This window comes from Jaculus jaculus, chromosome 8, assembly GCF_020740685.1.
Source record: "Jaculus jaculus isolate mJacJac1 chromosome 8, mJacJac1.mat.Y.cur, whole genome shotgun sequence".
Lineage (NCBI taxonomy): Eukaryota > Metazoa > Chordata > Mammalia > Rodentia > Dipodidae > Jaculus > Jaculus jaculus.
In genome coordinates this window covers 57,865,069-57,889,212 of record NC_059109.1, presented here as the reverse complement: position 1 = coordinate 57,889,212, position 24,144 = coordinate 57,865,069, and the positions used below count along the sequence as shown (strand labels likewise).

The following is a 24,144-nucleotide window of genomic DNA, read 5'->3' as shown; positions in this document are numbered from 1 at the left end:
AATTTCAATTGACTCTATTGCTTGTTATGTGAAGTCGGGCAGAGTGATCATTTATTCTCTATTAACCTCTAGGTAAGACAGAAGAAGTGGTCTTGAAGAAGCTAGAATATATTTATGCCAAACAACAAGCACTAGAGGCACAAAAAAGGAAAAAGAAGATGGGATCAGATGAGTTTGGTGTGTCTCCCAGAACTGGCAAACAGCAGGAAGGAGCCTCTACGTCATCTGTAGACCTGGGACAGGTGTTCATAAATAACAGGAGGGGAAAACCTTTGATTCTTGCTAGAAAAAGAGACCAGGCCACAGGTAAGGAGATAATCTTTGCTTTCCTTAATGTAGATAAACATCATTTTAGTGGACTGAATGCCTTCTCTTGGCCATAGTTTTTAATCATGTGAATCAAAATTAAGTGTTTTTAAAAAGCAAAAAAATGTAATTACATTAGATTTGAAGTTTGGGCTTTATGCAACTCAATTTAATAATCCTAAGAAGTTACTGTTCAGGCTGGGTGTGAATCCCAGCATTCAGGAAGTAGAGGTAGAAGGATTTCTGTGAATTTGAAGCCATCCTGGGACTACAGAGTGAGTTCAAGGTCAGCCTTGGCTAGAGTGAGATCCTACATAGGGAAGAACAAAAGTTACTATTCATTCATTCTAACAGATAAGGACTATTTCTGATAGCATTCTGTACTTATTTTTAGTAAATATTTAACTTTTTAGGTTTTATATGTGAACCCTTGACTTTTTTAAATGTCTGCTGATAAATTGAGAAAATTTGGATCTAGCTGAAACAAATAAATTGAAATTTAAAATAAATGTTTTTTTAAATTTTTCATTTTATTTATTTGCAAGCAGAGATTTTAAAAAAGAGAGATTGAAAGCTGGGTGTGGTGGCGTACACCTTTAGTTTCAGCACTTGGGAGCAGAAGTAGGAGGATCACCATGAGTTCAAGGCCACCCTGAGAGTACATAGTGAATTCCAGGTCAGCCTGGACTAGAGAAACCCTACCTTGAAAAACTAAAAAAAGGAAAAAGAGATTGAGAGGCATGCCACTGCAAATGAACTCCAGATACATGTGCCACTTGTGTGCATCTGGCTTTACATGGATGCCATCAGGCTTTACAAGCAAAGTGCCTTTAACTGCTGAGCTATCTCTTAAGCCTGAGAATTTTTTTTTTTAATTTTTAAGTTGGGTAGGGTAGTATATTCTTATAGTCCCAGCTTCTTAGGAGGCTGAGACAGGAAAATAGCTTGGGAGCCAGCCTCCCCAACAGGCTGTTAAGGAAAGATTTAATTTGTTGAATTAGGCTCGATTTTTCATTTGTTACTAACTAAGGAGCAAAGTTTTTAAGTTTGTAATCTTGATTTTGGAGGTAAGGCTATATTTATGTTTTTGCTTATATCCTTAGAGAAACATGTATCCTGTTTTATTTTAAGGATAGTCCATTGTATGAATCAAAAAGTCTGATTTATCTAACCAGATGAATATATAAGCTAATTTTTTTTTTTTTTTTTTGCTTATTCGTTTATTTTTAGAGAAAGCGAGAGAGAGACAGGAGACAATTGGCATGCCAGAGCCTCAGCCACTGTAATTAAACTTCATATGTATGTGCCACCTAGTGGGCATTTGCGACCTTGCACTTGCCTCGCCTTTGTATATCTGGGTTATGTGTGATCCGGAGAGTAGAACAGGTCTGTAGGCTTTGCAGGCAAACGCCTTAACTGCTAAGCCATCTCTCCAGTCTGTAAGCTAGTTTTTAGAAAACATATTTATTTATTTATTTGACAGAGAGAAAGAGGGAGGGAGGAAGATAATGGGCATGCCATGGACTCTAGCTGCTGCAAATAAGTATTTCCAGATGCATGAGCCACCTAATGCATCTGGCTTATGTTGGTCCTGGGGATTTGAACCTGGATCCTTTGACCCTGCAGGCAAGCGCCTTAACCATTAAGCCATCCCTCTATCCCTACAAGCTAAATTTAACATTACAGAATCAAATGATAGTACTTTTAAGAAAGCAGTTAACTAAGTTTCCATATGGAAGAACTGAGGTCTAGAAATATGAAGTACTTTGTTATATTTGTGCATGAAAGGAAGCCATGAGAACAGACTTGTGTATCCCATCATCTTGACTCACTATCAAGACTGATCAGAAACACTGCCTTCAAAAAGTTGTTCCCCGGAGTTTCCACATAATCTCTACCTCAGGAGAGTTACTGAGGTGACAAATAGTGAAAACTTGTTCAAAAAAGTAAATTCTAAGTTTGGTTTCTCTACCTAAATTTTATTTATTTTCAAGTCATGTTTTAGGGATATCTGCTTCTGGACTACACTAGCACTAATTGAAGATCTTTACCCATAACTCATTTCTTATCTTCCTTACAGAAAATGCTTTACCCTCTAATATATCACACTCCTCTACCAACCTGGTGATGACTCCACAAGGGCAATTGCTTACCTTAAAAGGTCCCCTATTCTCAGGACCAGTGGTAACTGTTTCACCTGCTCTCTTAGAAGCTGATTTGAAGCCTCAGATTGCAAGCAGTACTATGGCTCAGTCAGGTACATGATGGTCTCCCCTGTGGGTAGTGATAAAAAGTTATTTTTGGTTACCTCAGTGACAGGAAGCCTTTGAATGTGATTTGTAATGATAAAGAATTGCTCTGTCAGTATTTGCCATAGCAAATGATAACCCTCCTTGTAGCTTGATTGGGATGCATTCCTTGGGATTGGGTACTATATATATTTATCTATTTGCAAGCAGAGAGACAGAGAGAAGTGAGACAGAATGGGTGGGTCATGGCCTCCTGCCACTGTAAACAAACTCTGGATGCATGTGCCACCTTGTACATCTGGCTTTATGTGGACACTGGGCAATCAAACTCTGGTTGTTAGGCTTTGCAGGCAAGTGCCTTAACTTCTAAGCAATTTCTCCAATACAGGCACTATTTTTTGAACTCTAGTGAAATTTCAAAAAAAAAAAGTGAAGAAATTTTTAAAAAAATATTTTTACTTATTTATTTGCAAGGAGAGAGAGATTTTGAGAATGGGTGTGCCAGGGCCTCTTTGTGCTGGGAATGAACTCCAGATGCATGCACCACTTTGTGCATCTGGCTCTGTGTGTACTGGGAAATTAAACCCAGGTCATTAGGGCAAGAACCTTAACTGCTGAGCCACCTCTCTAGCCCAAGGTGAAGAATTAAAAAGATGTCAACCAGGTGTGGTGGTGCACACCTTTAATCCCAGCACTTGGGAGGCAGAGGTAGGACAATCACCATGAGTTGGAGGCCACCCTGAGACTACATAGTGAATTCTAGGTCAGACTGGGCTACAGTGAGACCCTACCTCAAAAAAAAAAAAAAAAAAAAAAAAAAAAAAAATATATATATATATATATATATATATATATATATATATATATATAATCAGAGTAAAAGGATGATGTTGGGAGGGAATTTTTTTAAAATAGGACTTTGAAGGGTATATATTTGAAGTTCTGCTGTTGATGAATATCAGTTTTGTGTTGTACTCGGAAATGAATGCACTCCTACATTACTAGTGCTGAATTACTGATTCATTTTAAGTATCACTTCCTTTTATAAGAATCAAGTTGAAAAGGAAGTGATTTGGGGATTTTGGGTACCAGGTACCTGAATTTCTGTAGGTAAAGGGATATTTTCACTAGTATTAAAATTTGTTGCCATAGGTTTCCTGTCTACTACCAAATCCACTCTGGAGTATCACTCTATTTCTTTGACTATGGTGCCTCTAGAGCTTTATTTCCATCCTTCTCCTTGTTTGTTCATTTTTTTTTTTTTTTAATTTATTTGAGAGTGACAGACACAGAGAGAAAGACAGATAGAGGGAGAGAGAGAGAATGGGCGCACCAGGGCTTCCAGCCTCTGCAAACGAACTCCAGACGCGTGCGCCCCCTTGTGCATCTGGCTAACGTGGGACCTGGGGAACCGAGCCTCAAACCGGGGTCCTTAGGCTTCACAGGCAAGCGCTTAACCGCTAAGCCATCTCTCCAGCCCGTTTGTTCATTTTTTAAGATAGGGTCTCATTGTATCCCAGGCTGACCTGGAATTCACTGTGTAGTCTCAGGATGGCCTTGGAACTCACAGTGATCCTCCTACCTCTGCTTCTTGAGTGCTAGGATTAAAGGCATGTGCCACCACATTCAGCTGTTCCCTCCCTCCCTCTCTCTCTCCCTCCCCCCCCCTTTAAATTTTTATTTATTTATTTATTTGTTTGTTTGTTCGTTTGTTTTTTCAAAGTAAGGTGTTACTCTAGCCCGCTGACCTGGTCCTCATTCTGTAGTCCCAAGCTGGCCTCAAGCTCACAGAGATCTTCCTACCTCTGTCTTCTGAGTGCTGGGGTTAAAGGCATGTTCCACCACACCTGGCTTCATATTTCTCACTTAATTCTTAGATAACTAGGTAAACAGAATCAAGGTACATTCATTTCTGCTCTAAGTGAAGAATTAGTTTGGCAAGCTGAGCTTTTTTGGTGGCTCATACCTGTAATCCCAGCAACACAGGAGGCAGAGGCAAGGTCATTGTGAATTTGAGGCCATTCTGGGCTACATAGCAAGACCCTGATTCACCCTAGGGCTGGATATGTAACTCAGTGGTAGAATGCTTGTCTTGTATATGTAATTCCCTAAGATGGTCATGTGGTATGATTGGTGGGGAAATAGAGGAAGCAAGAAAGAGAGGTTCTTGTTACTGTAAATCTAAGTAAATTATCTTCCCTTTTTTTCAATTTTTCAGAAAATGATGACTTATTTATGATGCCACGAATTGTTAATGTGACATCATTGGCCACAGAGGAAGATTTGGTGGATATAGGTGACTGCAAATATCCTCAGGAAGTTCCTGGTGGCAAGCCATGTGACCAGCTGAGACAGATTGTAGGGAATGAAGATAACTCCTTAGAAGATACAGATAGAGTCTCATCCAGAGGAAATCACAGAGATGGCCGGATGGCATTGGGCCCCACACAAGTTTTTTTGACAAATAAAGATTCTTTCCCACAAGTAGTTGATGTTTCTAATATGCAGGAAGCACAGGAATTATTACCTAAAAAGATTTCTGGTGATATGAGAGGGACTCGGTATAAATGGAAAGAGGGAGAACTAAGAGGGGAGAGACTAAAGTCAAAGGAATCTCAGTTTCACAAATTAAAGATGAGAGATCTCAAGGACTCAAGCATAGAGACGGAACTGAGGAAAGTGGCATCAGCTATAGAGGAAGCAGCTCTTGATCCCAGTGAAATACTGACTAACATGGAAGATGAGGATGATACCGATGAGACACTGACTTCACTGCTTAATGAGATTGCCTTCCTTAACCAACAACTAAATGATGATTCTGTTAACTTGGCTGAACTACCCAGCTCTATGGATACAGAGTTCCCAGGAGATGCTCGGCGAGCTTTCATCAGTAAACTTTCTCCTGGGAATAGATCAACGTTCCAGGTTGGACACTTGGGATTAGGTTTGAAAGAGTTGCCTGATGTTCAAGAGGAGAGTGAATCCATCAGCCCCCTCCTCTTGCAACTGGAAGATGATGACTTTTCTGAGAATGAAAAACAACTTGTAGATACAACCTGTGAACCAGATGTCCTTAAAATTGTTATTGATTCTGAAGTAAAGGATTCTCTCCCTTCCCACAGAAAATCTAGCAATGGAGGGAAGATTACTTCTGACCTTCCTGCAGAACCTGAAAATGTGTCCTCACCTCCCATCCTACACATGAAGACTGGCATGGAAAACAGCAATGCAGATACTTTGTGGAGGCCTATGCCAAAGTTGGCACCTTTAGGTTTAAAAGTACCTAATCCTCCCAGTGATGTAGATGGTCAGAGTCTCAAGGTGATGCCTTGCTTAGCACCTATAGCTGCCAAAGTTGGGTCAATTGGACACAAAATGAACTTAGCAGGGAGTGACCAAGAAGGTCGAGAAAGCAAGATGATGCCTACACTAGCACCTGTTGCAGCCAAGTTGGGCAACTCTGGGGTTTCACCAAATTCTGCAGGGAAGTGAACTTGTTTATCCTCAGGCAGAAGCCAGGCTATGAGGGAAAATCGAATCTTGCCTATTTAATTTTGGGGCATCCTTGACATTAATGATGTATGGATAATGATGGAGAAAGAGGATAGGATGTTGACCCTGGTATAAGAAACACTATGAAATTCTGATCATGTTAAAAAGTGTTACCTCACTTGTGGTGCTGGCTCTCCCCATCCTCTAAGAAGATACAATCCCTCTTTCCCAAGGAATTCATCATAAGACTCTGGCTCCATAGTAGTACTAATTCACACCATGCCCCAAGAGAAAAAGCTGAAAAAAGCTTGAGGCTGGGGTTATTGTGGACAGAACTATAGATGATAGTTGTTAGATTAGGTCTAAATTTTAAGAATTTTGATGAAGTTGTGCAAAGAGATCCAGAAGAGACAGGTGTTCCTTGATATTTTAGTACTAAGAAGTGATAACACTGGGCATCATGGCACACACCTGTAACCCCAGCACTTGGCGGACTAAGGCAGGAGAATTGTGAGTTTGTGTCTGACCCAGGCTATAAAGTTAGGCAATGTCACCAAAAAAAATGGGGGATATAGATAGGACGGGGGCTGCCATGGAATACCAAAGTGAAGGGTTTTATTCAGCAGGATTTCTCTTTCATATCCTAAATAGCTTTCATTCCCTTATCTTTTCAATCATAATTATAAATTTAAGCTTTCTGGTAAAGTAGAGAAGCTTTTAACTTTTTTATTAATGTGACTGTTTTGAGATGTTAAGTATCTCACATTGTCTTTGGGATGTTGAAAAGATTGTTCCATAGGGCTAGAGATTCTTTGTTTTTTTTGTGGGGGGAGGGAGTCGAGTGGATATAGAGAGAGCCCTTCCCAAATCATGTCACTCAAGAGACAGCTGAAATGAAAGGCATTCTTTCCCAGAGCAGAGACCATGGCCAAAATAAAAATTCATGGGGCTGGCTATTTCCCAAATCAAACCAGCCTCCTGGTGCTTGAAGAATGTTTCATTCACTATTACCTGCACAGGATATAAAGAAAGTCACAGTAGGCACTCTTTACCAGGGAAGTACGGCAGTATTTGAATTACAAGATATATTTTTTATCTGCTATCATGGATTCAATGATATGTAAAGCTTTTTCACTCATTAGCTGTCAGGGTATGAAGGACTGACAGTCTGTAAAGATAAAGATATTTATATTTTTGTATAGTTGTTTTCATAGATTTCTCAAAGGCTGAAGTTTTCAACCTAGAAGATGAGATTTGTATTGAGTATAGAAATGTTTCCTATCTAGTTTGTAAATAATTTGGTGCACTTGAGGGGTCTCTTGGAAACTCCTGGGGGCATAAATCACTATTCTGAAAAATGTATAGACTGGGATTTAGCTGCTGCAATTTGCCTTTCTAAAATTATATTTTGGAATGTAACCCCTGTTCTGTCTTTGCTGACAGGATTTGCTTGTGTTGTAAAACACTAACACAAGTGCTTCCAGTGCCTGGGCTGCGCCTGGGTGATACTGTAAGAGACATCCCCTGCCTTCTTTATCCAATAAGTCCCACTCAGCTTATCTTCAGTCCTAGGCTATGAGACCAACTTTGGAGTGGAGCTAGCCAGTGAATTATTACTTCCATGTTTGATTCCCTTTCTATTAACTCTGATAATCAACGGATTGAAATGATGGCATAATTTCCACTGCAAAATGCAATGGAAACAAATTTTTTATTGGTTTAGTGCTACTTGTCTTTGTGGACAGCTCATCAGCACTTCAGCTTTTCATTATCCTTTCTACCCCTTAACCCAACAGATATCATCCAATGCCTTAGCCAGGAAGTCCAGCACCTGTCTCCCTTGCTAGTAATGGCCCTTAGAGAGGCTAGTTCTTGAACCCTCATTATAGCAGCTTCCCATTATTTGAGTGCTTGTCTCTTTCCCCATGTTTCTTTCTGGCTTTGTAGGGTCAGACATGAAACCGGCAAGGGAGTGAATAATCCTCAGGAAAAGAAGGACCATTTTAGCTTCTGACTACCCTGGTTTTTGTTGTTTTTTTTTTTAATAGAAAAAAATAGGCTAAACGGGTCAAGCTTAATTCTTGATCCGAAGATATTTGGCTTTGTTTATAAGAGATGTACAAAGAAAGGAAGGATGAGTCTAGGTATTTATGAAAGACTGCAGATATCATTATAAACCCCCAAGACACAATGTTCTCCAGATAGATTTTGGAGCTATCAGGGTTAATTTGAGGAGGGCTCAATCTTCAGAACAATCCTGCAGAAATCTAAAATTTCCCCCAGGTTCTTACCCTTAAACTCTACTCTAGTAGAAACTGATCTGTGAGAATTCTATGTATGATTATGAAAGAAGTTGAGAAGATCTGAGGAACTTGGAAGACAGCTCTTACTCTCACTCTATAAAGAAGCGCATGACCTCAGTAGACCAATAATTCGCCTTTTTATACATCTGTAAATAAATGGAATGTTTTTAAGAATATAATTATGTCAGATTTAGCATTTTCTTTTATATATTAAATATATATCTTTCATTTCTGCTTTTGAAAATGATTATTTTTTTAGAAACAAACAGAAGACTGGTGATGGAAAGGCAAGACAAATAAACCTGAAATAAAACAGTTGTACTTACTAAAGCAGAACTTGGTGTTGGGAGGTTTGTGCCCAGTTGGAGTTTTGTTTGTTTTTTTTTTTGTTTGTTTGTTTGTTTTTTGTGAGGTGGGTCTCGTTCTAGTCCAGGCTTATCTGGAATTCACTATGTAGTCTCAGGGTGGCTTTGAACTCACAGTGATCCTCCTGCCTTGGCCTCTTGAGTGCTAGGATTAAAGGTGTGCATCACCATGTCTGGCAGAGAAAGAGAGAATGGCCGCACCAGGGCCTCTATCCACTGCAAACGAATTCCAGACACATGCACCACTTGATGCATTTGGTTTTACATGGGTACTGGGGAATTGAATACTGGTCATTAAGCTTTGCAAGCAAGTGCCTTAACCACTAAGCCATCTCTAGCCCCAGCTGGAGAATTCTTGATGCCCTCAGACATCAAGAGAGAGGGTACCACTGCACTGAAATAATCTTTTCTTCCTCTCTTTTTTTTTTTTTTTTTTTCAAGGTAGGGTCTCACTCTAGTCCAGGCTGACCTGGAATTCAGTATGTAGTCTCAGGGTGGCCTTGAACTCATGGTGATCCTCCTACCTCTGCCTCCCCAATGCTGGAATTAAAGGCATGTGCCATCATTGCCCGGCTTCAAAGTTTGGGGTGTTTTTGGCGTTTTTTTGTTTGTTTGTTTGTGTTTGACATATTGTCTGGAGGAGGTTTTAGGTGGTGTAATCCTTGTAGCATGTCTTATGAGGGGGCTTCAAAATTTGTACATATTGATGACAAATATTTGGCATTCTGTTAATGCAAAAAGTTAGCCTCATTGTACCCCTTTGAATAAGGCAGTTACCTGTTGTTATCTTGCAGGATATCAACACATTCATATTGACTGAAGATAATAGATATTCTTAAGGCAAAATGTTAACTGGTCCTTTAAACATTGAGCTATTTCTGCTCTATTTAAGGTCACTGACAGATCATGTTCACTTATATAAGCTTCATACAAAGTGTTCACTTTATGGTAAATGTAATTACCCCATCAGGATTATGGATAAAATACCTAATGATAGATAGGTCTATGTGTAAAAGGCTTAAAAATATTTTGAACACAGATGAAAGTGTACAAGTCTATGCATTATTTTTGGCAAAGTTTAGTATTTTTTTCTGATTATATTTTAAATGAAATTGGATGAGGTAGATTGAGAATTACACTTTAGGGACTTGTCTGCAAAACCAAAGGATCCACGTTCAATTCCTCAGGACCCATGTAAGCAAAATACCCAAAGTGTTGCATGTGTCTGGAGTTTGTTTGCAGTGGCTGGAGGCCCTCGGGCACCCATTCTATCTGTCTCTCTCTCCCTCTGCCTCTCCCTTTCCCTCTTTTAATCAAATCAATTTTAAAAAAAGAAAGAAATGGCTAGGCGTGGTGGCGCACGCCTTTAATTCCAGCACTGGGGAGGCAGAGGTAGGAGGATCTCGAGAGTTCGAGGCCACCCTGAGACTACATAGTGAATTCCAGGTCAGCCTGAGCCAGAGTGAGACCCTACCTCGAAAAACCAAAAAAACAAAAAAATAATACTTTAAAGGCCACTGTACAAAATGCTTTTTTTGTTTTTCGTTGAGCAGCCATCTTTATTTTATTTATTTATTTGAGAGCGACAGACACAGAGAGAAAGACAGATAGAGGGAGAGAGAGAATGGGCACGCCAGGGCTTCCAGCCTCTGCAAACGAACTCCAGACGCGTGCGCCCCCTTGTGCATCTGGCTAACGTGGGACCTGGGGAACCGAGCCTCGAACCGGGGTCCTTAGGCTTCACAGGCAAGCGCTTAACCGCTAAGCCAACTCTCCAGCCCAGCCATCTTTATTTTACATCTGATTGCAGAGGTGCTTTTTCAACGCAGTTCTGTCCTTGAGGCTATCTGGTCAGCGTGGGTGCACAGCAGGGTGGCCCTGGGGAACCACAGCAGCAGTAGTTGGTGTATGGTTGTGCATAGAACTGACTTGAAGCTCACACTGGAGTTCCTATAGATCAGGTGCACACACTGATCAATGGAAATCACTTCTATTGAAAAGATAAAGTGTTACTCTTCATGTTTCAAGTTAAAAACTGCAGGGCATTTTAAAAGTAGACAATACAAGGTGCTCTAATTCTAGATGCTATAATAATCTGATAGTTGCCTGAGAGTGGATAGCATTGAGGATTACTCACAGGCTTTATTAAGTCACCAAAATCTAGTTAAATTGGTGACATGTTACAGTAAAACATACCTTTTGAGAAAAACTTGGAATTCACTGTGTAGTCTCTGAGTGGCCTTGAACTCACTGTGATCCTCCTCCTGCCTCCCAAGTGCTAGGTGTGCACCACCACACCCAGCTCTATTTCTTTATATAACTCAAAACTTTCAGCACACAATACTGTAACTTTTGTCCCTCCAAGATTTTTTTTTTTAATGCTGAGACTGAGGAGATAACTCAGTGGTTAAAGGCATTTGCTTACAAAGACTGATGGCTTGAGTTCAATTCTCCAGCACCCAAAGTGACCCATACATCTGTGATCTGGTATACTAATGATAATGGGAGGTGGAACCAGGAGAATCTGAAGCTGATTTGCAGCAGCAAAAGACTGTCTCAAAGAAGGTGGAGTGCAGGTGCCTTGAGATTATCCTCTGATCTCAGCATATGCATGATTCTGTACATACATGCATACACAAATTTTTTTTAATGCCATGAATAGCTAGACAGTTCATTTTTGGGTACTTTTCTAGAGAGTGACTGATAACCAAGGAATCAGAATAGCATTTGTTACACAAAATGGTTGGTTTTGAAGAAAGTGTTTAGCTAGGTATTGGCATGCCTTTAATCCTAGCATTTGGGGTACTGAGGTAGGCTACAATGAGACTGCCTGGAAAAAGAAAAGGAAAAAAAAGTGCCAGGCATGGCGGCGTACGCCTTTAATCTCAGCAGTTGGGAGGCAGAGGTAAGATAATTGCTGTGAGATCAAGGCCACCCTGAGACTACATAGTGAATTCCAGGTTAGCCTGAAACCTTGCCTGGAAAAATCAAAAGGAAAAAAAAAGTGCTATAAAGGTATCAGTATTCCCAGGTGAGTGTATCACTGCTAATTAAAGTTCACATGGGGGCTGGAGAGATGGCTTAGCTGTTAAGCATTTGCCTGTGAAGCCTAAGGACCTCAGTTCAAGGTTTTATTCCCCAGTACCCACATAAACCAGATGCACAAGGTTGTGCATGCATCTGGAATTTGTGATGGCTGTAGGCCCTGTTGTACCCATTCTCATTCTCTCTCATTCCCTTCCCCCCTCCCCTTCCCCCCCCCACTAAATAAATAAATAAAACCATTAAAATGGACGCTGGGCGTGGTGGCACACGCCTTTAATCCCAGCACTCTGGAGGTAGAGGTAGGAGGATCACCATGAGTTTGAGGCCACCCTGAGACTACATAGAGAATTCCAGGTCAGCCTGAGCTAAAGTGAGACCCTACCTCAATAAAACAAAAAAATAAAATAAGTTTACTTGGACATGAATGGCTGAATACACAGATTAAAGCTGAGGTCAGATTTATCAGTTAAAGAACATGGGTAAGGTTCAGGAGTGACAGAGACCACTCTGAGGCAAAGATGGAATCTTGTATTCAGGAAAAACACAAGCTTCCAGGACTGACTCTCAATCAGAGCAGTCAACTTTGAGATTACAAACGGCATGCTATATAGAGCTCTAGAGCTGGGGGAAGGTGAGGAAGGGAAGGAACTCCTTTGTTCTTTACATTAGCCATGGGGTGTGAGACCAAAATGGTGTCCAGAGAGATAAGGAGCCAGGGACATTGTTAGGCAAGGAAGGGATAATGGCTGGGTGGTTCCTTGAGGAATGTGGATGGCTCACTTTTGTCTCTTTTGCCCTCCTGCTGTTTTCGGTGACTTCATTTTGTCCTGACCTAACGTGTATTAAATGCATCTTTGTAATAGAATAATTTGAATTTGCAACTTTTTGTGGTGACGGGGTTGAACCCAGGGCTCTCGCATGCTATGCAAGCACTCTACCACTGAACTATAGCCCCAGCATTAATATTATTTGACTTTTTACATTGAGACACAGCTTATATTATGCACAAACTGCTCTACAAAGGCACATAGTATTAAATAACAATAATGGGTATGTGTGTGGAGAATGAAAAAGTTAAAACCATAGCTATGAGGCCGGTGCAGTGGCTCATGCCTTTAATTCCAACATTCTGGGAGGCAGAGATAGAAGGATCGCCATGAGTTCAAGGCCATCCTAAGACTATATAGTTAATTCCAGACCAGCCTAGGCCAGAGTGAGACCCTATCTTGAAGAAAAAAAAAAAGAGAACAAAAAAAACATAGCCATGAGTTAGAAATTTTTAAACCAATCAAAATTAGTAAACTTTGATTCAACTACTGTGAAAGAGATTTTGTTATATGAAAAGGCAGCCTGAGAAGCATTATCTTGAGATATATTTGAAATCTGTCCTGTTCCCAACTGCAGTCATTGGTCTCAACTATCTCACAGTGCCTTACTTGCTTGTAAGGATGCTAAATGTAAGGATATGAGAAGAGTATGTAAAAACAAAGAACATTTATTCTACAGAATCAGCCAGCATGCGAAGGTCAACCATTCATACAAAGTGGTGACCTCAAGAGAAGCGCACAGGCTCCTTTTAAGCACAACTAGGGGAATTTCAGGCGGGTTAGGTATATTCTAACGTGATTGGCTAGACAAACAGCAGTTACAGTTGTACATCTCTGATTGGTTGGGGCGAAAGCACTCAAAAGGGACAGGTCTCCAGGAACTGTCTCAGCCCCAGAGCACAAAATGGTGCCTATCTTCCCCAGCCACACGTCAGGGTCACGGTTGATTAATAGCCTGCCCTTTGTGGTCTTTCCCAGAAGTCTTGTCTACCTCTCCAGGAAACTGAAACTTAGACCTAGTTAGGGCGGCACCTTACTAAAGCCTGTCATGGCGTCAGTTTGGTCCCTCCATTCTCCCCTTGGGTATGGCCTCATCTCAAATCCTTGAGATGTATCCAAAGGTTGGTACTGTTGTTTCAGAACCATTAATTGTACTGTGTCTAAGCAATCCTTAACAAATTTTGCCAAAGCATTAATAATACAAGGTCCACTGGTGAGGGCAAGCAGTAAAAGGATAAGGGGACCAGTTAGGGCAGAAATTAAAGTCGTTAACCAAGGGGACCAATTGAACAAAGATTCATACCAGTTTTGATTTTGCTGTCTAATTTTGGCCCTTTCTTCTAACCTCTTGCAGACCATGGCTGGGCTGTTTCTGTTGGTATAAAAGCAGCATTGTTCTCCCAGGGCCTGGCAAAGCCCTCCTTGCTGTAGAAAGAGCAGGTCTAATCTCCTTCTATTTTGCAGTACTACTTCAGCTAGTGAGTCCAGTGACTGCTCTAGGTGATGGACAGACTTCTCTTAATTCAGCGAGATCTAAGTCTATAAGGTTACTTAGAGCCTGATAAGTCTGATCCACCCTAATTAAGGCCATTGTACCAGTGCCAATTCCTGCAGCTATGACAGTCCCAACTAACACTGAGAAGGATCGCTGAGGCCCCAAAATCTCGTTTTTCTCTGTGATGGTCTGGGACTGTCTCTAAATAGGAGCTGAAGGCAAGGTAATAAACCTGAGGGAATAGTGTTGCTAGAATGCACATGCTGGAATTCTGAAGTAACGGTGGAGGGAAGGGGTTAAGCCAGTGGTTCATGCAAACCAGGTTCCGTTAGGGGGCACAAGGTAGGACATACCAGCATTTGTGGTGATAGTATGATTATAGAGATGTTTAAGGTGAGGGAAGCTATCTAGATTTCCCCATTCCTATCACACATAGCCCTTTTCCAGTTACAGCTTGAAGGGTAAGGACCAGGGACCTTCCCCAAGAGCATCTCTGTGGGCTTTCTGAAGGAGCTGACAGATTTCCTGTGGTAGCCCAGCCAGTATAGTATGGGGGTCTGGGGTCTAAGCAGAGCCAGCAGTCTTCTCTGGTAAGGTTAGTGGTAGAATTGAGGAAGTTTAAGGTGAAATTGAGTAACCCAAATAAAATGGACAAATCAGGGACCCCCGGGGTGTGTGTGTGATTAACCAGGGGGTGGCTGGGCCTGTGGGGTAGAAGGTGCATGAAACTAAGACCGGTGCCACAGGTTTTAGAATGAACAAAGCCCAAGCTGCTGGCCCTATAGCTACGGGGGGCAGGAGGAGAGGCCTTGCCAGGATAGCCTATTTCTGAATCTGAAAGAGGAACCCCCATCTCCTGACACATATAACCTTCAGCCCCATATTTTTCCAGCTTCCCATCCTCTGCTAGTTTGTCCCTTTTTTGGCACTGAGATGGAGATGGGGTTTCTCTTTTCCTGTGATGTCTGGTTTTCCGCTCTACTGATCTGGATAGGATCTCGATTATTCTTTACCCAGGGGTTTGGTCTCACATCCCCATTTATAGCAAAAGAAACTTTATGTTCCCCCACAAGTCCCATAGTCATTTGACCCTGAGCAAACATAAAATTGCACAGTTGCAAGTTTTTGTTCCTGGCAGTCGTTTCTGCAGATTGCCACGGCATTTTGTCTGTCTGCATAAGACCGACAATTTCCACCCTTTGGACTTGGATGTCTCCATATGGAACCAGCTAGGGCACAAAGATCTAGGTGAAAGATGGGAAAAGTGGTACTCACCGGATCGGTTAACATCAAAGTCTGCACTTCTCTCCCTAGGTCTTGTAGGGAAGTCTCGGGTCCCTGAAGTATCCATTTGGTAGTAACATCTTGGAGCCGGTTAGTGTCTGATGAGATCTGAACCCCAAGCAGGGCTATCAGAAGGATCAGGCGGATAAAGTTTTTTTTTTTTTTTTGTCTTTAGGGCTCAGCAGAAGGTGTGGAAGGTAAGAGTTTTTGGATCCTCAGCTTGAGTGGATCTTGTGGGTGGGCGGCAGCTCACCACAGTCTTGGCTCCTCTTCAGGTGTGTGATTGTCTGGGTCTGCATGTGGGACAACAGGCTTCACATGTGAGTGATGTTTCCAGGCTGGGATACCATCTACATTAATGGCCATTGGAATAGTCAGGATCATGGTGTAAGGTCCTTCCAGCTGGGTTCAAGAGTCTCCTTCCAGTGACTTTTGACAAGTACTAGGTCTCCCCGTCTGAACTCATGGAGTGTAGGTAGTGGTGTCTTTTCATAGATGGCCCACAGTTAGTGCCAGAGATGTTCTTGCTCCTGAAATAATCATCAAATTTAGTTAACATTTCTGCTTTTATATTAGGCAACAAGGGTCTTGCATACATGATTTCAAAGGAAGTCAGTCCTTATGCATCTGGCTTCCGTGGATGCTAGGGAATGGAGCCGTGACTGGGGTCCTTAGGCTTCACAGGCAAGCACTTAACTGCTAAGCCATCTCTCCAGCCCAGTGATTGCTATTTCTTTAGGGAGCCATACAGCTTGCAGGAGGTCCAAAATCTCCTGTTTATTTTTAATGGTTTTTCCTTCTGCTGTCAGAAGTCCCCTTTCTTTATAAATGGCCCCATGAACATGTACCATTGCAAAGGCATAGTAAATATCAGTATATGTATTAAGTCTCTTTTCTTGGCCTAGTGGTAAGGCGTTGGTTAGGGCTATCAATTCAGCTTTCTGGGCAAACATACCTGGAGGGAGGGCTTCTGACCATACAGTTGTCTTTTCAGTTGTCACTGCAGCTCCCGTGTACTGGACACCATCTTTAAGGAAGCTGCTACCATGTCTATACCAGGTCAGCTCTGCCCCTTTAAGGGGAACGTCCTTGAGATCTTGTCGGATCCCTTGTAAACTGCTCAAGATCTTCAAGCAGTTATATATGGCACTGTCCAGATCTGGATCAGGTAACAGAGATGCAGGATTGAGGGCCCGACTGATGGCAAATTGGGGGGTTGAGAAGAGCTTGGTAATGAGTTAGTCTGGCATTGGTTAGCCACTTGTCAGGGGCCTGCTTTAGCACTCCTTTAATAGTGCGAGGAGTAGTCACTCTCAGGGTTTGGCCCAAAGTTAGTTTATTCAAGTCTTTGACTGTGGCTACTATTATTTGGAGACATGGGGGCCTTTCTCTTGACACTGGGTCTAATTTCTTTGATATGCAACCGGCCTCTTCCAAGGGCAAGAGTTTGAGTCAGTACCCCTTTAGCTGTGTCTTTGTTCTCATCAACGTAAAAATGGAAAGGTCTGTGGATGTCTGGCAAAGCCAATGCCGGGGCTTTAAGGAGGGCCCCTTTCAATTGGAGGAAGGCCTTTTCCCTTTCTGGGGTCCATTCTAGGGAGCTTTCTTGTCCCTTTGTGGCCTCATAGAGACGCTTGGCAATCTCTCTGAATCTGGTTATCCAGAGTCTACAAAACCCCGCCAACCCCAAGAACTCATGTACCTGTCACCAGGTTTTGGGGTAGAGGATGTTGAGGATTGTCTCTTTGTGGGCTTAAGACAACAGACATTGCCCCCCCCCCCCCCCCCGCCTTGAGTATGTACCCAAGGTATGTTACTTCCCTCTGGCAGAGCTGCGCCTTTCTGTCTGAAACCCGGTATCCCATGTGGTCCGATTCTCTCAGCAAGGCCTCTGTGGCTGAGCGGCAGGCTTCTTCATCTGAGGCTGCTATGAGGAGGTCATCTACGTACTGCAAGAAGGTTTTTGGGGGATGGGCCTGATGGTACTCACCCTAATCCTCATGGAGTGCTTCATCAAAAATGGTGGGTTGATTACCATGGGATATATTTTATAATCATGGAAAATATTAATAAAAATTAAAAAAAAATGGTGGGTTGAGGGCTGGAGAGATGGCTTAGTGGTTAGGCACTTGCCTGTGAAGCCTAAGGACCCAGGTTCGAGGCTCAATTCCCCAGAACCCATGTTAGCCAGATGCACAAGGGGGAGCACATGTCTGGAGTTCATTTGCAATGGGCTGGAGGCCCTGGCATGTTGATACATTCATTCCCCCTCTCCCTCCCTCCCTCCCTTTCTCCCTCTCTCTCCCTCCCTCTCTTTCTCTTACTGTCTGTTGCTATCAAATAAATACATAAATAAAAATGAACAAAATTTGAAAAAAAGGTGGGTGAGTTCTTGAATCCTTGTGGCAATCTGGTCCATGTTAATTGCCCATTGAATCCACGTTTCATTCAAAGGCAAACAGAGGCTGGCTGGCTGGGTCTTAAGAATGCATCCTTAAGGTCCAGCACCATGTGCACATTGCATTCAGGTGGCAGAGTGCTTAGCCCACGGGTTTGGCACCGTGGGGTGGATGTCTTCCACCCATTTATTAATGTTCCTCAAATCCTTCACAGGTTGGTAGTCATTGGAGTGGGGCTTCTTTACTAGCAGGAGGCGGGTATTTCAGGCAGACTGACAAGGGACTAATATCCCTTGTTCCCAAAGTTGGTTTATGTGAGATGTTATACCTAGTTTAGCCTCTTGGGCCATAGGGTATTGGCAGACTCGGGTTGGACTGTCATTAGCCCTCAGTTGGACCACGATTGGGGCCCAATGTTTGGCTAGCCCACTCTGATTTATTTCTGCCCGTACACCTGTAATCTTTTCCCATAGTTTACTCAGATATGAGCTTCCAGGGGTAACTTGAGAGGGTGAGGTGTAGAGTTGATATTCTTCCTCCAGGGACACAGTCAACACATGTACAGGACCATTCTGATTGAGAACCTGTACTCCTTTGTGGCTGAAATGGATTTGTACCCCATTTTAGTCAAGAGGTCTCGCCCCAGGAGTGGATATGGGCACCCAGGGATGACTATAAACAAATGGGTTATTTGATTTGTCCCAGTGGCTCCCTGACCCATGTCCTTTTAGCAGACAGGGGTCCCATAGGTTGTTTCAGAATAGAATGGCCCAGTATCAACCAGGAAAGCCACTGGTTTCCCCTCCACCTTCAAGGTTACCCAGGGCTCATGGAGAGGATGTGAGCCCTGACACCCTCAGGGCTTGTCAGAAAACTTTGGATTCTGCATCTTCCCATTATATAAGTCACTGGTAGTAAAAGGGATATGAGTCACAAACTGCTGGCCATCCTGATTGGGGGGAGGGGGAGGGGCAGTTTCCTGTAGAGGTAGCGCAACTGTTGTGGAGTTTGCCTGTCTTGCGGTCCAGGCCCATTTTGGGGAGGACTTGTCATATTTCCTCCTCCTCTGGGCCCGGATCTGCAGCTACCACTTGTGGTATGGGTTTTGGCGCAGGGGCAGGTACATAGGGAGGTGGGTAGAGGTCCTCTTCAGGGATAGAAGGGGCAGGACCACTGACTTGTGGTCCTTCAGTGGTCCTAACTCCTTGACTGACAAGATTGCTGGAACTGGTTGTAAAAAGGGGCTCAAACAAGGAGGGGGTCTTTCCACTAGATATTGCCAGACTGTGATGTATAGGACCTGGTCAGGATGCCCAGGATTCCCATACACAATACCTTTAACTTTGTAAATGGTGGGGAGGTGGAAGGTGCCTCCCTCTGGCCATCCCACATTGAAAGTCAGCCATTCATTCCTGCAAAACATGGTTAGTTTTCCTGACTGTACTGTTGAATCCAGATTAGCAGTTAAGCACTTGCCTGTGAAGCCTAAGGACCCCAGTTCAAGGCTCAATTCCCTAGGACCCAGGCTAGCCATATGCATACATTTGGAGTTCGTTTGCATTGGCTGGAGGCCCTGGCATGCCCATTCTCTCTCTCTTTCTGCCTCTTTCTCTCTCTGTCTGTCAAATAAATAATAAACAAGAAAAATTTTTTAAAAAGACAAACAGACACAGAAACAAATTTCCTGGGAAGTGACAAAGAAACCAAACTGTTGCTGATGGTGGCCTATCCCATGAACAGGCTCCACCACATGCATGTGACCCATCAGTATTTATCAAAACCAGAATCAAGCTGGAGCTCTTATGCTCCAACCCATGAGGGTCCACAGCATACTCAGAACCTCCTGGCCCAGAGGTGTTAGTTGGTGCATCCCCCAGACCTTCATGGCCTCCAGATTGTGTCTGGACACTAGATTTTACCAGAGAAACAAGGGACAGAGTACAACAGAAACATACAACAGTGAGTTCCCAAACTCATTGATTGGTGGAGAACCAATTGTTCCCCTAAAAAATGCTTCACTATTGAGCCGGGGGAGGGGGGGGGGGACAGCAATCCCGGATGAGCCCCCAAATGTAAGGGTCTGAGAATCGCTGAAGAAAGACCCTGGACTCAAATAGTACATAAAAACAAAGAGTGTTTACTCTGCAGAATCAGCCACATGCAAGGATCAACCATTCATATAAAATGGCAACCTGAGAGGAGCACACAGGCACCTTTTAAGCACAACTACAGGAATTCCAGGCAGGTTAGGTAATCTAACTTGATTGGCTAGGCAAGCAGCAGTTACAGTTGTACCGTCTCTGATTGGTTGGGGCAAAAGCACAAAAAAGGGACATGTTTGGACATGTCTTCAGGAAGGACTCAGCCCCCAGCTCACGAAATGGTGGATATCTTCCCTGGCCTCAGCCCTCAGGGCACAAAATGGCAGCTATCTTACCCAGCCACAAGTCAGGGTCACTGTTTATCAACAGCCTGCCCTTTGTTAGTGGTTTTTCCTAGAAGTCTTGCCTACCTCTCCAGGAAACTGAAACTTAGGCCTAGTTAGTATGGCCCCTTACTGAAGCCTGTCATAACGTCAGTTTGGTCCCTTCACTCAATAAATACTTGGATTGATGAACAAATGTTTATTTTAGCCTGTTAGGTTTCCAAGATCTTATAACTGCTCCTTAGTTGCCCAGAGTAAATTAAAAAAAAAAAAAATTCTTGTGGTTGTTTGAGGTAGGGTTTCTCTCTAGCCCAGGCTGACCTGGAATTCATTATGTAGTCTCAGGGTGGCCTTGAACTCATGGCAATCCTTTTACCTCTGCCTCCCAACTGCTGGGATTAAAGGTGTGTGCTACTACACCTGGCTTGAATTTAAAATTTTTTAGAAATATTTTTATTTTTCTGCCTCCACTGCCACCATGGCGCCTGTGAAATAGCTTGTGGTGAAGAGGGGCAAGAAAAAGAAGCAGGTTCTGAAGTTTACCCTTGACTGCGCCCACCCTGTAGAAGATGGAATCATGGGTGCTGCCAATTTCAAGCAGTTCCTCCAAGAGAGAATCAAAGCGAACAGAAAGGCTGGGAACCTTGGTGGAGGGGTTGTAACCATCGAAAGGAACAAGAGCAAGATCATTGAGGTGCCTTTTTCCAAAAGATAGTTGAAATATCTCACCAAAAAATATTTGAGAAGAAAACCTACATGATTGGTTACGCTTAGTTGTTAACAGCAAAGACAGTTACGAATTGCATTACTTCCAGATTAACCAGGATGAAGAAGAGGAGGAAGTTGAGGATTAAAACATGGGTCTGGAATATTTTGTATGAATTCATGAATAAAATTTAGGAACAAAAATTATTTTTATTTATTTGCAAGCAAAGAGAGAAGAGAGACAGAATGGGTGCACCAGGACCTCCAGCCACTACAGACGAACTCCAGATGCATGTTCTACTTTGTGCATCTGGCTTTATGTGGGTACTGGGGAACTGAACCTGGCTTTGTAGGCAAGTGCCTTAACTGCTGAGCCATCTCTCCTGCCCCCTGAATTATTTTTTGAGTGATCCTCCTACCTCTGCCTCCTGAGTGCTGAAATTAAAAGTATGTGTCACTACACCCAGCTGGCCACCTGAATTTTAAATTTTGATCTAGTACCAAGACAAAGGTATGATCCCCAGCATCTGATAAATACCAAGTATACCTGTTGAAGACATGTGTATGCAAAGAGTGAAATAGTATATGGATAATGAAATAATACATGAGTTAGACTGCAAGTTGAAGAGTAGGATAGCAAGTGTTTGAGGAGGGAAAAGGGAAGATCACTGTTTTTTCCACATTAGACCTGGTCCTGTTAGTTTTGAGGACTCAGTGAAGCATAGAGCACCCTACAGCCTATTCTAAAATGTGTGGGTGTTGGCCTTCGACTTGAAGTAACCAGCTTCCAGACTTACTACTCTCAGTTTTTGTTTATTTTAGCTTATACAAGGATCAGCTTAAGGAAAGCAATAGCTCTGATTTGCCTATCCAGTTCAGATTCAGATGAAAGTAATTCAGAGACATTTTCTTAGGAGTCAAACTAAAGTAATTTTGGACAAAAATAACACATACCCAGGCATGGTGGAGCATGCCTTTAATCCAGCAGAGGTAGGAGGACTGCCGTAAGTTTGAGGCCACCCTGAAACTACATAGTTAATTCCAGGTCCTGGACTACAGCAAGACCCTGCCTTGAAAAACCAAAACAAATAAATAAGCCCATTTACCTGGTTAACTGAGGAAACAAGTTAGGGAATAAAACAATTCCTGAAGAGGACTAGAAATGAATACTTGTCCGAGATGACCATTGCTGGGGTCTGTAGCACACAAAACACCAGATGGCACCATTTAGTAGCAGTGTTCAAACAGCTTCTGTAAAATTGTCAAATCTTGGACTAGAATTAGGTGAATCAGCTGTTAATCTGGTTGTAGCTAATGGCTCTTTACTCCTGATTTATAAAATAATTTTCAAAATCCCATGTGCTGTTAAAGGGAAAGAGGCCTTTGTCTTCTGGATGAAATTACTAGTTGGTCTTCCAGGAGGTATCCCTGATGTCTGTTATCAGCCTGTGAGCTTTAACTTTTAATGTGTGGCTACAGTACACAGGCACCTTCCTTTTGGCCCATTTTTTTAAATTGTAAGTTTTTATATTTTATTTATTAGAGAGTGGGAGTAGGCAGGTAAAGAGAGAGAACGGGCATGCCAGAGCCTCTAGCCACTGCAAACGAACTCTGATGCATGTGTCACCTTGTGCATCTGGTTTACGGGGATACTGGGGAATCTAATCTGGGTCCATAGGCTTTGCAGGCAAGCACCTTAACTGCTAAGCCATCTCTCCATCCCTGCTTTTTGGTGTTATAAGGACCACTAACCAATTGTTTTAGAGTTCCTTCCCTCTTGCTAACATGTTACCCGAAATAGTGATTCCAAAGGTTTGGGATGGGGGAGACACTCATCAATGACAGGGCTTTTTAGCTTAGGCTAGTCTTTTTAGAAGATACTGGCTTGATGTAGTAGCCAAGTAGGGAATTACAGGGCTTCTACCAATTGAAATGGTTCATATACCTATAACATAGAAACACATAATAGTATTTCTATGTATTTCTCCTATGCCCATGAATTTGAAAAGCTATACCACCAAGTATAGGGCCAGCAAGCCTAATGACCTTGTAAATGTCAGCCCTAGGGGTATTCACAAGTAAACTTGGACAAGGTGGAGGAAAATATCTGGAGTAAAGTGGCCATTAACTCCGAGTGAGAGTGTTGTAGGATGTTGGAGGCCAAAGAAACCATTGAAAATACTCTGCTGTGCTGGAGAGATGGCTTACCAGTTAAGGCACTTGTCTGTGAAGCCTAAGAACCTAGGTTGATTCTTCAATACCCATGTAAGCCAGATGCACAGGGAGGTGCATACGTTTGGAGTTTGTTTGCAGTGGCTGGAGGTCCTGGCGTGCCCATTCTCTCTTGCTTGCTCTCTCTCTCTCAAATAAATAAAATCCCTTAAAAAAATACTTTTTTGCCGGGCGTGGTGCCAGATTCTTTTAATTCCAGCACTCAGGAGGCAGAGGTAGGAAGATCATAATCCTTGGCTAGAGCGAGACCCTACCTCAGAAAACAACCGAAAAAGAAAAAGAAAGTAAAGGGGGAGAGGAGGTGAGGAAAGGAAAGGAAGAAAGACTACCTAGGTGCATTGTTTGCAGCCTTAGGAGGCGGTATTCAATGCTTCTATGTCTACTCCATCATGACCTATCTGGTTGCTCTGTTCCAAACACTGCTAGCGTTTGAACTGGGTTACGCATAAGAATCCTTTCCATGTGGCTCATCATGCTAGGCTGGTAGTGATCAGAAACTGATCTCACCCGCTTTCAATCCCAGAGGTCGAGGTGGATGGGAGCAAAGCTTTTTGACTATATTTTAACCTGTGTCTACCGGCTGGGAGTTAATTTCAGCTGTGTCCTCTCCGGCCTACCAAATACCAAACCTAGCACCTTCGGGTGTGGTTATAGTGTTGGGGCTCAGGAAAATTCAGTTCTTTGGGGGACCAGGTCCGATGATACCATAAAAGGCCGGGTTCTCTAAATTCTAACGCTGTGTTATGTTGATCCTCCAAGAGCGGTACCCACAATTATGTTGTGCAGAATCCGCAGACTGCTTCCTAAGTTCTTCCATCGGCACCGCCCCCCAGCCGCCCCCCACCTCCCCCGTGAGCCTCGCTGGTCCACTCTCCGGTCGACCTCCGGGCTGCAGGCCGCGCCCCGTCGCCTCGGCTCCGCCCCCAGCTCCTGGCTTGGCCCGAGCGTGCTTTCGTTCGTTTGTTCGTTCGCGTTTTGAGCCGCTGGTGCCGCCATAGCTGCGGCTGCCGCGGCCGA

At 43.0% G+C, this 24,144-nt stretch overlaps 1 protein-coding gene and 1 pseudogene across 14 annotated transcripts in view; both read left to right on the top strand.

Moving 5' to 3' along the window:
• Mga (MAX dimerization protein MGA) overlaps positions 1 to 8,665 on the top strand; it is a 137,810-nt gene extending 129,145 nt beyond the window's left edge. For all 14 annotated transcript variants that reach the window (XM_045157278.1, XM_045157280.1, XM_045157279.1 and 11 more), the window contains 3 exons: positions 73 to 306; positions 2,387 to 2,563; positions 4,774 to 8,665. In XM_045157278.1, the coding sequence (XP_045013213.1) occupies positions 73 to 306; positions 2,387 to 2,563; positions 4,774 to 6,047 (1,685 nt within the window). In that variant the 3' untranslated portion in view covers positions 6,048 to 8,665. The remainder of the gene's footprint in view (positions 1 to 72; positions 307 to 2,386; positions 2,564 to 4,773) is intronic.
• A 12,003-nt stretch (positions 8,666 to 20,668) lies between these two features.
• LOC101615844 lies at positions 20,669 to 21,044 on the top strand (annotated as a pseudogene).
• The last annotated feature ends 3,100 nt before the right edge of the window (positions 21,045 to 24,144 follow it).